General features: G+C 43.2%; 1 protein-coding gene across 1 annotated transcript; it reads right to left on the bottom strand.

The window, feature by feature from the left end:
* Positions 1-2381: 2381 nt before the first annotated feature.
* Positions 2382-7545, bottom strand: LOC130375381 (keratin, type I cytoskeletal 13-like). Its single transcript, XM_056582275.1, has 8 exons — positions 6951-7545; positions 6128-6210; positions 5464-5620; positions 4911-5072; positions 4410-4535; positions 3882-3956; positions 3102-3253; positions 2382-2645 (listed from the first exon to the last, which is right to left on the bottom strand). Exons 1-8 carry the CDS (start codon positions 7398-7400, stop codon positions 2519-2521), a joined length of 1332 nt encoding a protein of 443 aa, XP_056438250.1. The 5' UTR covers positions 7401-7545; the 3' UTR covers positions 2382-2518.
* Between the last annotated feature and the right edge of the window lie 6079 nt (positions 7546-13624).

Consider the following 13624-nt stretch of genomic DNA (forward strand, 5'->3'; position numbering starts at 1 on the left):
TCCCTCTTCTGAGTGTGAAAGGCATGAGAACAGCCCCCTGGCAAAATAAGACCTGCTGCCAAGATTACCCTATGATCTAAGCATGTGAAATGTGTCCTTGTCTCTATCTTAAACAAGTGGCTTTTTGTGAGGTTGCATTGAGAGGCTGTCAAGAGGGCACTGAAAGACAAAGCCCTGTGGGTGACCACTGCCAGATGCTCGGGTGCATGTGTGTGTGTGTGTGTGTGTGTGTGTGTGTGCATGAATGTGTGTTTGTGCGTGAATGAGTGTGTGTGTGTGTGTGCGTAAATGGGCGTGTGTGTTTGTGTGTGTGCACGTATGAAAGTCGATGCACCATTCCTGCGTAAATTGGGTGTGCGTTTGTCTGTGTATGTGTGAAAGGGTGTTTTTGTCTTTGAGTGTGCGCGTGTTTGTGTGTGTGCATGTACGAATGTCAGTGCACCTTGCGTGCGTGAATGGGTGTGTGCATGTGTGTGTGTGCATAGGTGCACAAATGTCGGTGCACATTGGAAATAGACCTGTGTGTGCCTGTGTGTGCATATATAAACGCAATATATATTTCCTATATATATCCTATATATTTCAATATATACATGAACGGGAAACCTTACCATTTCCAGTGTTGGCAACACATAACTGCAGCTACAGCAGCTTTACAATGCTGTTAAAAAAAACAATTTACATCAAGAGGTGAAACAGTATATTATTTGATAGGAATGTGTGCCTTTGTTGGAAAGACAGTCAAGTGGGATGGAAGGGGGAGGGAACAACCTGTAGCATTTAGGTGTGAATCATGGCTGAAAGGCCACTTGACTATGTGGTGAAGGCCTCACAGTTGAGCGAACGTACTGTACATGCCTGCTAGGCTAGGCATGTGTTGTAACGTGTAGTATAGTGGAAGAAAAGAAAGTATCCAATAATAAATGGCAGGCCGCAAGGGTTCACCATTAAGTGAACCATTGAACTCAATGCTGTTTTGGCTACTTACAAAAAACATGCATTGAACACAAGTTGCAAAGGCAACTTTGCAAAAACAACATATTTACATCAGAATTAGTTATTTAACATTTATTTAATTTCACCTTTCCAATGCAATATTCTATTCGGGTGAATTCTGTGTGCATGCATTTATGCCTGTGTGTGTGTATACACTAGTATGTGGGCATCCATGCTTTGCATGTGTGTGTGTGTGTGTGTGTGTGTGTGTCTGTGTGTGTGTGTGGTTCTGTGTTTGTGTGTGTGTGTGTGCGTGTTTTTGTGCCTGTGAGTGTTCATACATGCCACACTTTGTACTAGCATGTCTTTGTGTGGGTGTGGCTGTATAAGTGTGTGTGTGTGTGTGTGTGTGTGTGTGTGTGTGTGTGTGTGTGTGTGTGTGTGTGTGTGTGTGTGTGTGTGTGTGTGTGTGTGTGTGTGTGTGTGTGTGTGTGTGTTTATGGGTGTGTCTTTATGGGTGTGTGCAGGTATGTCCTCTTGAGAGGCAGTGACTCTCCCCATGGGCAGGTGAAACCCCCCCCTACTCAGCCATGTAAGCTCTGATGAGTTGAAACACAGCCTAGATGCCGCAGACGCTAAAGAGTGGTATCATGAAATGCTGGGAAGATAGAGTGGAGAGAAATCAACGGAGAGCTGCCAAGCTGCAACAGTCACGTATTAACACGCAGCGTAAGGGGAATAGTTCAACCCCCTCTAGCTGTATGCGCAGATTTATAATGCCGTAAAACATTTTGACAGTGCACTTGGCTTTTCTGTCTTTTACCTTTTATAAAAAAAAACATAGACTGAGTCTATTTTACTCAGAAGCGCCTCATCTGGAAGCAGACATGGTAGACGTCTTATTCAAGGGACCTTTACTGTAGGTAGACTGCAGAAGGGGTGTGATCCCGTCCCCTTCGGTTAGGGAGTCTAACACACTAACCACAAGACCACTTTGCCTCCCAACGTGTCCACGTTGACCTAACTTGAACTCCGTTTGCAGATCACACGTGCATGCACAGACACACAGCCCGTGACTTTAAGAAGGAATGTGAAGGTTCTTGCTCATTCTATTGTAACTAACTCAGTAGTAGTTTTTTTCTTTTTAAACCATTGTGTGGCCATAGCTATTCTGCAAGTATGAACTAGAACACTTGAAGATATACACAAAAGATGCATTTGACTTCATGCCGAGTAAACATCGCTAACTAATTGCTTACACTTTCATGAACATTTGTTTATATAATTACATATAATTATAGTACCTTTTTATATAGTGTGTTTTATATAAACGTATAACTGATTTGCTGCTGCTAGGCAAAGGAGCCAGAACCGATGCCTTGTACTGCCACCTACTTGTATATGACATGTACCAATAAATAATGTTGAATGTTGAAAGTCATAGTCACACACATGGTGATTGTAGTTTGGATTCAAATTTTATTTGAGACCAGACCCTGGATAGGTGGTTTGAAGATGAGGATGAAGAGGTTCTTATGCTTTATTGGGTGGGGCTCTTGAAAAACATGACGCGGGGATCTCGTCAGCGGACCAGGCCGCGGGAGCTGGATGATGAGCTTGTGGATGACACCACCTTTCCATCCACCACCATTTCTTCCACCACCACCGTCTTGGTTCGGCTGGTTACCGAGGAAGAGGAGGTTCTACTGCTGCAAAACAGAAGCAACATAGAGTTCATCGAACAATGATTGAAGCCTGGGATTAAGATTGACGTAAATAATTCCAAAGGAGAGATTTAGCTGAACTGGTGCACTGTTAATTACGTTACGTAACTTAGACCAACTTAGATCAATCAAAAAGGTACCATGAGAGCAAGACGCGTTCTTGGCAGAGATAAAGCGTACACAAGGATAGATTGAGCTACGAGTTGAACCGCATACCTCAATGAATCAATTAAATGGTACATACTGTATATAATTCTTCACATGAAGAAGTCCCTTATTAGTTTCATGCTGTTTAAAGTACTTTAAATGTTATCTCCTCATCGAGTCCCACTCTTTGTCACATTTCCTTTCTTTTTATTTTAGTGTGCTATGTATTTTTAATTTGTATCTATATATTCCCCTTGTATTTTTCAACCCATCTCCGGTACTGCAGGTACTAACCTCATGCTGCTGCCCTCTCCGTCCAGAAGCCTCCTGTACTCAGCGATCTCCATCTCCAGTCTGGTCTTGATGTCCAGCAGCATCTGGTACTCCTGTCCCTGGCGCTCGAGGTCAGCTCTGAGTCCCATCAGCTGCTCCTCCAGGCTGGTCACCTGGTTGATGATTCAAATGAAGAGGAGAAAAGGGGGTCAACCAATCGATGTTTGGGGCGAGTGATCATCCATCCAGGGCCGCCGGACTGCGGGTATAAGTTACACAGTTGTAGGGGGGCCAAAGGCAGAGGGGCGCCCATGGAATGAAAAAACTAATCTTTACAGGGCCCAGAAATTGGTGCTACGTCCCTGCATCCACCCATAGTATTTAGGCGTTGTGTCTTTGAGCTGTGCATTTAAATAGCCATGTTTCAATGCTTGCTTGGTTGTGCTTCTTGGGCGTCTTTGGCACGTTTCTAATTAACGGTGGCGTGTGTATTCGTAGATCGTGCTTACATGCAACTTGACCATTTTAAGGCTTTCAGAGGTCATCTGAAGATCTTACAGTCAATGTTCAGGTTGTTCTACCAACCACCCTTTTACTGAATAATCGTTGCAGAAAGAGAGGGTTAAGATTGGCCTCCAGATGGCGCTCTAATCCAGATTGTCAAGTTTAAGGGCTGCGATTTACATCAAGTTGTGACATGTTGTGAAAGGAGATTTAAGGGAGGAGAGGGCATAGAAGGAGGAGAATAAAGAGGGGAAGGGGAGTATAAGGCATCACCAGGAGAAGGAACGGTGGCATTACCTGGAACTGGAAGCCAGAGAGCTGCATGCTGTAGCGGCCCTGGATCTCCGCCAGATTGCTCTCCAAAGAAGATTTCTGGTAGGGGGAGAGGAACACCTCAAATCTTCACTAGCACTTTTTATTGAAGCCTTCTCTGAGAATGTTTGTGTTGTGTGTGTGTGCGTGTATATATGTATGTATGTAAATATATAAAGGGTTATATATATACATATATATGTATACATATAAAATGTGTGCTTTTGATTTTTTTTTTTACTTAAAACATTTGAACCAAATGATTCCAAAGTGTGATTCTGTTCAATGATTCGAAAGTGTGATTCTGACAATAACAAAAGGTGCCTTTAACACTAAGCCACATGGGGGACAGTAGATCATTATCCATGATCCATATATTTGTACATCTCCCTATGTCCCATTGGGTCCATTAAGTGAATGCATCTCGCCACAGCGACGTCTAGCCGTAAACACACTACCCTGCCCCTCCTCTTGGTGGTCAGCAGTCATTGGGCCCCAGGGTCCTCCACTCACCATGCCCATCACGGCCTGCAGCTCGATCTGCAGCGACTGAAGGGTGCGCTTCACCTCTGTGATCTCAGACCTGGAGGACTCCAGGACGGTGGTCTGCGTGATCACCTCCTTGTTCAGCGTCTCTGTCTGCTCAGAACAGACACACACACAGATACACATCGTTTTAGTCTTCAAAATGTTTTACTTAACCCTAAACATTTGGATGACTTGGCTTTTAAATTCCCCTATAAAGTAGAGGGTTTGCTTCAACATTTCTCTCTGTATTTGAAAAGCAGGTCTTTGATTGTTTTCATTGGAATCATGGCACGTTGGTCTGACAAAGAATAACGTACTTCTCCACACGTGATATAATGACCCACGAAGGGATCCAATGTGCCCCTTGAAACATACTCCCACATCCATCTCCCCAAAGCACTCCCACCACAGTGTGCACAGCACAGTGCAGAAGGTCTTACGTCTAACAATAAATACCACAGGAGCCCCCCCCCCCCACCCCATTACCTTGGTGTGGAACCATGCCTCCAGCTCCTTGCGGCTCTTGGCGTTCATGGCCTCGTAGTGCTCCCTGACCTCAGCCAGGACCTTGCTGAGGTCCTCCTGGGGCGCAGCGTCCACCTCAACGTGTACCTGTCCCCCCATGTGGGCGCGCGCCACGATGAGCTCCTGGAGGGACCCAAAGCAACAGCACACTGGTTAGACTATTCGGTTCTTATCACTCTTTACTTGCTCCACTTTCCCCCTGATAGTGTTGCTCAGGTCAGGAGCTTGCTTGGCTCTTGAACCACCACCTAATGATTCAACCACCACTTTTTACTAAACATGCACTATAAAATGTGTTACATCTCTCATCTTAATATAAACATTTCAATGTCCATTAATATAATTATATATCGCAACCTTAGCATTAACAGATCAGGGCTTCTTGTGTTTAATTACACATTGCTTCATTAAGTTGTGTTTATCCAGGTGTGTGTGTATGTGATTGTATGCATGCATGTGTGTGTGTCAGTGTTTGTGTGTGCACACATGCTTATGTAAAGACTATGAACCACACCTCCTTGTGGTTGCGCTGCAGGTATAGGAGCTCCTCGTTCAGGCCCTCCACTTGCATGGTCAGGTCAGTCTTGGCCATGCTCAACTCATCCAAGACCCTCCTCAGACCGGCAATATCCGCCTCCACCGACATGCGCATATTCAGCTCGTTTTCATACCTGCATACATGGAGGCGTGTGTGTGTGTGTGTGTGTGTGTGTGTGTGTGTTTGTGTGTGTGTGTGTGTGTGTGTGTGTGTGTGTGTGTGTGTGTGTGTGTGTGTGTGTGTGTGTGTGTGTGGGGGGGGGGGGGGTGACATGAGTCATGAGTAGAGAAGTAAGAATAGCATCTCCAAAGCTTTTCTTCGCTCATCTTGTGCAGGCACAAAGCCAGCATGTGGTTAAAGCAATACACATTTTAAAGTTGTAATATATTGCTCAATAGATGGATTTGTAATGCGTGAATGTAGAATTCACTAAATATATAACCATTTGTATTTTTTGGAGAAAATAAATAAATACACATTTTACATTTATATGATATGTATATATATATTAAAAAAGCCAAAAGGTAAACATAAAATAGATCGCCTTACATAAAACCAGATAGTGTAGTCATACTATGAGTGTGTGATGACTCCATTTATTTTTCTCCATGGGTTAGGGTAAGGGAGGAGTAGTACTCACTTCATTTTGAAGTCCTCTGCAGCTAGCCTGGCATTGTCGATGCTGAGATGGACAGAACCATTGGCCAAGCTGGCAGCTCTGATCTAAACAATGAAGACGAACAAGCACAGATGTTCATAGCCCAAATTAAAGCTACAGTCGATTTTTTTGTCCTATTTGTTGAATTTCCCTTTACATCCTGACAGTAGTATCTGTGGCTGTCACAGGCCAGTAATACGCCTGTCAAATCATTTAATTCCTTCAATTGAAATTATTGGATGGCCTACCAGTTGGCCTGCCCAACCGGTTACCTGTGTGTACTCTGCCCATTCACTCACTGCCCCTCCCCCAGATTTGGGGGAGTGGTTCTGGTGGGAGGCATGGAGTCAGGGTTGTGATTTTTTCAGTTGGATACTCTCCAGAAATCGCATATGGATATGTCTGCAAGTCTGCAAGCAAGGCTGCAAGACAGTTAAATTAATCGCGCAACAAAGAAGTCGATTGGCATGGCCTTAGTATCAGACTTCGTGGCTACTGTGGGAATGCAAATGCAAACTACCTTAACAACACTAAAGATAGAGAGAGGAAGGCAGGTATCTCTAGGTCCAAGGCGAATGCAGAAGAAATCGAGCTTCCCAAAATTGCCTACTCTAGCTTTATGTAGAAATGCATGGCTTTAAATATCCCCCCACACCTCCCCATGTTAATGTAGTAACTACTAATGTAGTAAGCTACTTTAGTTGGTATCAGGGGATGGTGCTTATCCGGGGGGGAAAAAACTCACAACCCAAGAACATGACATGCCCATTCAAATAGTAATGCGTCACCGTAAGATAAGGCTCACCTTGCCCAACAACTCAGCGATGGTGGCGAAGAAAGCATTGTGGTCCTTGGTGACGGGCCCGTTCTTGCTCTCCAGGAACTGGCGGATCTTCACCTCCAGGCTAGCGTTGGCCGACTCCAGGCTGCGCACCTTGACCAGGTAGGTAGCCAGGCGGTCGTTGAGGTTCTGCATGGTGAACTTCTCATTGCCCATGACGCAGTCGTCCATCGCGGAGGCGTTGAAGCTGCCCGAGTATCCTCCACCCATGCCGAACGCAGAACCGCCACCACCCGACGAGAAGGACCTGGAGGAGGAGGAGACACGCACCCTGGAGCCCCCAGCTTCACCGTAGACACTGGCAGCCCTCCCACCCATGGACATTCCTCCGTATCCCATTCCAGCCATCAAAGAGCCTCCTGACATGGAGCCGCCGTAGGAGGTCCTGGAGCGAGATGAGAAGCTGGCTGCCATGGTAGAAGGAATGCTGTGTTTTCTGCTCTGGCTGAAGACCACAACTGGAGAGAGAGCAGGAGAGAGCGGGAGAAGTGTGAGCAGATGGGGGATGTACAGCTCTTATTTAAAGCGGGAGGCTGATGATGTTAATCACTTGCGGGGAAGAGAGTACAGTTCCCAAAGGTGCGGTACCTCCCTGGTCTTCGTTTATCATAGGCGCGGTTCTTGAAGGTCAGGCAGGAATGTAACCTTTACGCTAGGTGCCATGATAACAAAGATGGCATTTCGGTTCTATGCTTTCACCATGCCGGGACCTGCTGGTGATAAAGTCAACTAAGCCTTCGGGCTCAGGGTGTCCTTTGGAGGGAAATGACTAACTATTACTTCAGCACTGTTGTCAAAGCACGTCAATTAAGTCAATTCAAAGAGCGCCCACTTAAGTGGCGGGCTGGTGAATGGATATTAGAAATATGATCCTGTGTGCTGGAGGTCGCAGGAACCGAGGAGAGGCAGATATAAAAGGTGCACAAAAACAACAAATACCAGTCAACTCACAGCTGTCAAAATGCAGTATAATTGCACATGCATCATATAAATATATAAATACATATTGCCTAATGTGAACGGTTGATTTTGATCTCACAAACAGATGGTATGTGCTGTTAAAGTGTATCATTTTGCATACGGGTCGGCTTAGCTCAGACATGGGAGAGGGTTGGCCTGTAACCGGAAGGTTGCCAGTTCAATCCTCGGCTCCTCCTTGCAGGGTGTCAAGGAGCGATGAGCGAGACACCTTACCCTAAATAAGTGCTCCCGACGAGTTGGCTGCCGTCATCTCGTCTGAGAAAGCAGAAAGAGATGAAGAAAAGGAGACCAGGTGAGGATAAAAAAAAAGTGTGAGAAAATAGAGTTGGAAGGAGTTGGGTGGTAAAATATGTGAATGCATATAAGAAAAAACATGAATGTTTATTTACCAAAAGCCCATCCTTCCTAATTAATGTTAAGGAAGAGAGAGAATTGTTAGTTTTTAGATAGAAGAAGAAACTACCACACGTTATTCACTGGAACGAAAGCGACCTGGAATAATGTCTATTATACACTCTGAATGACCTGTGATGTATAGGGCTTGTACGTTGGACGTCACAATGACATCCATTTTGAAGCACAAGAGCATGGTGATGCAGTCGTATCGATGCAATCGTAATGATAACCTCATACTTAAGAATCCATCCATCATACCATTGCAGAGACAATGACACATATTCAAAGCAAAGCCAGTGATGTTTCTAATAGTATATCCACTCAATATATGCAAATATTTTTCCACAATCATCATGCCAATGTGAAAACCAGTTACACGCCCCAGCCCTTCCTCTTCACCCAATTCCTCAATTTAAAGCTTTCTTTATCTTTGTTAAGGAACAATGTCGCCATTGTTGTATTGAAGTCTTCCTGAGGTGATGGCTTTTTCTGAGTAAGAACATGAAACACCAAAACAGGCTGAGCTATATGACCACAAACTTTAGTTAGCATCAGTATGGTTAGTTAGTATTTATCAAAAGAGGATTAATGGACTTTCGTTTGGTCATTATGAGATGGCTCAGTACAAAGTGACTTCCAGAGCACACATATTAATGTTTTTAATAAGCAGCTGGGGGGGTTTGGTCCTTTAGGGAATCCTACAGGTGGTGGGAGGTTGCGGTTTGAACACAGACCCCTCTACTGGATGGTTTAGGGGGCAGGATGTGCTGGTGCTAAATTTAGCCAAGGGATTTGTAGCAGTTGGAAATGTATCTCCCGACCTTTTATTTGTTTCAACATGATCAAGAAAATGACAGGACTCCGGGGCACCATGCCAAAGAGTTAATTGTTTGTAAATGTCAAGATAGAAAGGTGAATGTCATAATTGCATTCATTCCACCACTTCAGGTGTGACCACAAAAGGTTGAGTTCTACTTATTTTCAGGACACACACACACACACACACACACACACACACACACACACACACACACACACACACACACACACACACACACACACACACACACACACACACACAGACACACACACACACACACACACACACACACACACACACACACACACACACACACACACACACACACACACACACACACACACACACACACCAGCAATGTGTAATATGGGGTGAGGGCTAGGGTTCAAGGGCACAAGTTGTTTGTTACTTTTATTCATTTCATTCTACATAATGCACATGCACAAACCAGTCCATAACACATAGTTTTGACTTCATGTAACTAAATCTGTCTCTGAGTTCAGTTTACCTCTACTTTAAAGCAGGCCACTCGATTGACATTTACCTAGCCACACCACCTTCAAATAATCGTACTACGAACCAAAACCCAAAGTATGATATGAACATACCGTCAAAGAAGTATATTTGCATTGCAATTATAACCAAAAGTACTGAATAAAAACGACATTATTTGTCTAAGTTATGCCTATGTGTCCGCCCATCATGCGCCATATTGAGAGGACGCAAGAAAGTTGTAGTACTGTAAAAATCCTAAATCAACTTGAATAAACCGTAACCTAGGCTAATAAATACTTTGTTGCAAAGTTCTTGCATGGGAAGAGCTGTGGCTGTTTCAAACAACAATTCCTAACAATCATGTCATGACAAAACATTTCAAGATTCAGTACTGAACAATGAGGAAAAATCTTTATAGGCCTAGTAACATTAGGCCTGAAATCACGACGTACAAGCCCTAAACATCATAGTTAATTTACACTGGATAATGGACATTGTTCAAGGTCGCTTTCATTCCAACCAAAAACTGCATTGTGTTTTTTTTTGTTTTTCACACATTTGTTTTTCACACGAGCAGATTGTACGAAGCCCCTAGGGTAATTATATATATTTTTAAGGGAAATTTTAAAGGGGACATATTATACCACCAGGTTAGGAGTGAGTGTGAGTGTGATTAGCCTTACAAGCCATATGACATAGTGGGCGTGTCCACCTAGATCTGTGCAGGATAGATGAGCAACCTTTACTTCAGTCCACTGGGTAGGCTGGTAGACTGATCTATCAAACACAGATCTAGGTGGACACGCCCATTATGATGTCATATGGGGCAGATTTTCGGAATGGCTTGTAAAGCTAATCACTCTCACACCTGGTGGTATAATATGTCCCCTTTAAATCTACTTTTGGTTCCCTCCCCCCAAAAAATACGGAACCTGCGTGTGACTGAAGCCGCCCCCAGCTGCCCTGGATATGACAAAAGCAGCATTATATACTATTAGTGCAATTATATGCCCAAAGCAGCATGTGTAATTTAATTTAATTTAATTTAATTTAATTTAATTTAACCTAGGTATCTCTCTAGGTCGTCCTCGGACGAGCCCTCCAGCGGTGCTTCCAATCCTCTCGATCCTCCATGCATCTGGCTAGTTCGCTATTGCTTTCTGCTCCCACGTCTTTCAGAAGTAGGCCCTATCTCCACGTATGTTGGTGTGGGACGTCCTCTTGATCGATGCCCGTGTGTTGGTTACCATAGCACCAGCCTGCTTGCTGGAAGCTCTGGCAATGACCGGCCAGTCTCATTCTCCTGACTGCTACCTTCCTCTTAGGTATGGTAGTATTATATGGGTGTTATAAATATGGGTGAAAAAAAAGAGATAAGTTGGCTAGCTGTACTGCCTCTTATTCATGCTTCAGCATTTACATCATGTGATGTCATTAACCTGTCGTCTGCAATTATATATATAAAGACCAATAATTAGCAAATTGTGCTCTTGCAAGAGCTTCTGCAACAAATGCCTGTCTGTCGTTTATTTTTTCTTACAAAAAATAAGCAATGGCAATCTGCTCTCAGTTCCTTCTCTTTTATCTGAACTATAGTTCTTTGCAAATAATTCACCAAATTTGAAATAAGGCCACCACTACATATTGGTAGGTTTGAAAGTTGGTGGACTTTGGGTGCAGAACAAACGCTGGCCATGTTCCAAAGACTCTGTGGGCTCTTTGAATTTTATTTTCAGCAAAAATCCAAACTAGCCTCATCTTGTTGCTCCTCCTTCAATCCGAAGATTATACTGACACTGTGCCAGGAAGACATTTAGCAAAAGCTAGATTGTCGATTCCTTTGAACTCTTCATCATGAATAAGTCCTCTGCACACTTTGCGAGCTAATCCAAGCTGTTGAAAAAAAGCAAACAACGCACACTATCACTGTATATGCTCAAAAGTCAAATGACAGTTACAGTACATAGGCCTACAGCATGAATCTATTGTATCTATGAATAAAATTACTTGTAATTAAAAAATATACGGAGGAACGCCGTAGGCCACCTTAGCCCCCAGAGGCCGCTGTCGTAACGTACTAGCACCTGTTAGAAACTGCAGCTGTATAGTGTAAGGGCTTAGATTCGTAAGGCATGCCCAGACTCATTTGGTGAAGTGGGGCGAGAGTGGAGAGTTGCAGAAAATATAGGACCCTACTTCAAGAAATGAAAGGAATGGCAGACATTGATCAACAATAATAATTTGGTGTTACAAATATGATCCACAAACTATCCATAAACGTTAGCGGATCGGGTGGCCGCACCCATTTTTCGGTGGGTATGTCGTTTTGTACCTGTATTGTAAAAATGAGGCAATGATTTATTTTTTTCATTATCCAGCCCGTCATTGTCTCACCAGCAAGAAAATAAATAATGAGGGTAGTATGAGTAGTATCAGTACAACATCAATAAAGACCTACTGTAACGGAGAATCAACTCAAGGACTTATGTATGTTGTGTTTAACAAGAATAATACTAATACAAATTGCAAACAAAATGTTTTGCGAGCAACTGCATGAGTATAATTTACATATGCATACATTGATACATAAACATTAACGTTTTAGATTCATGCATTGCAGACTATACATTTAAATGTGCAGATGTGACATGGGCATTTAGCATACCTGGGGGTCATTTGCGCCGCCTACAGGCCAACAGTGTGTATATGTGAAGAGACGTCGCAGTGTTGTCCCGCTGCAGGTAGATGGCAGTCTGATAACGGCAAACAAACAGTGCAGACCTTGTCTCGGGCTGTCTTACCTCTGCCAAAGTGCCATTTGATGATGTTAATTAATTTGCATGGCACTTCAAAACATATAAGAAAGAAAACAATGTCTTTAAACGTTGATATGTTTAAGACCTTGGATGATACTGCAGGGATGAACTATAATAGAAAAGAGTTTCCTCTGCCAAGCAGTTTAACATTTTCCCGGGTGGGGGATATGATATCTGAAACACTTATAAGACGGCATGCACCGTTGAATTATAAGATATCAACGGTGCATGCCAATCTGCCAAAAAGGTGCATCATTTATTTTAGATTAGCATGAACCAGCAACAAATAATCCTGAACGTTTTTTCAAGGGTTCAAAATGAATTTTAATTGACCTCCCCCACCCCATGCAAACTTCCTGTTTTCTTGAAAATCTCCAAAGGAGACCATGTGGATTGTCAGACTCAGAGCAGCCAATCAGCTCCCTCCAGGCCAGGTTAATTTCTATCAAACTGATTCCTTGGCGGAGTTCTGTGCTCAATTTAGCAACTTTTGCTGTTGTTTAAAGGGGCGTCCAGGGTCCTGGGGATAACGAGACGACTCCTTACGCATGTTCCTGAGAGCGACCGTTTATGTGCAATGCGTTTCTAAAAGTTTCTCTTTTTAATCTGATAAAAAACAGTCAGAACTTAGTTAGATCCGTTCAAGTTTGAACGCCTTTATTTATTGTAGCCTATCAACTAGGCCTACTATCCTTTTGCTTTTATTTATGAGAAGCAAATTGCATTGCTACTGGAAGGCACACTTGCCTTTATCTAGAGATAGTTTACCAGTAGACAACGTTTAAAACTGAGCAATGTCGGTGCAAACAGACGGTTACAACGTCAATCAATAGTAAAGTATGTGATATGGTGGTTGATTCTTTTATTTTGAGTAAAACTTTCATGTTCCGCCATGTTCATGCGCATCACTAGTAAAACATACACTAACTAGGCAACTTTCTGACGACGCGAAAATATTTTTTACCCATAATCTCCAGTGATGTGAACGCGCCATAACTAAGCGATCACATGCACCTACCTACGAAAGCCAAAGGCAATCACTTGAGAAAATAACTAAATAAATTTTAATGAACAAGTTAATTATCAGTATTCTGAGATATGTTTTCAAATATCTTTTTTTCTGAATTAAT

The sequence above is a fragment of the Gadus chalcogrammus genome, chromosome 2 (assembly GCF_026213295.1).
Source record: "Gadus chalcogrammus isolate NIFS_2021 chromosome 2, NIFS_Gcha_1.0, whole genome shotgun sequence".
Classification (NCBI taxonomy): domain Eukaryota; kingdom Metazoa; phylum Chordata; class Actinopteri; order Gadiformes; family Gadidae; genus Gadus; species Gadus chalcogrammus.

Bases quoted from the DNA above. Each gene is read 5' to 3' on its own strand.
- LOC130375381 (XM_056582275.1), bottom strand. From the start codon at position 7,400: ATGGCAGCCAGCTTCTCATCTCGCTCCAGGACCTCCTACGGCGGCTCC. The intron at 5,073-5,463 runs GTGTGGTTCATA...GGGTCCCTCCAG, and splicing joins TGCAGCGCAACCACAAGGAG to GAGCTCATCGTGGCGCGCGC. The intron at 3,957-4,409 runs GTGAGTGGAGGA...TCCCCCTACCAG, and splicing joins TGCAGGCCGTGATGGGCATG to AAATCTTCTTTGGAGAGCAA.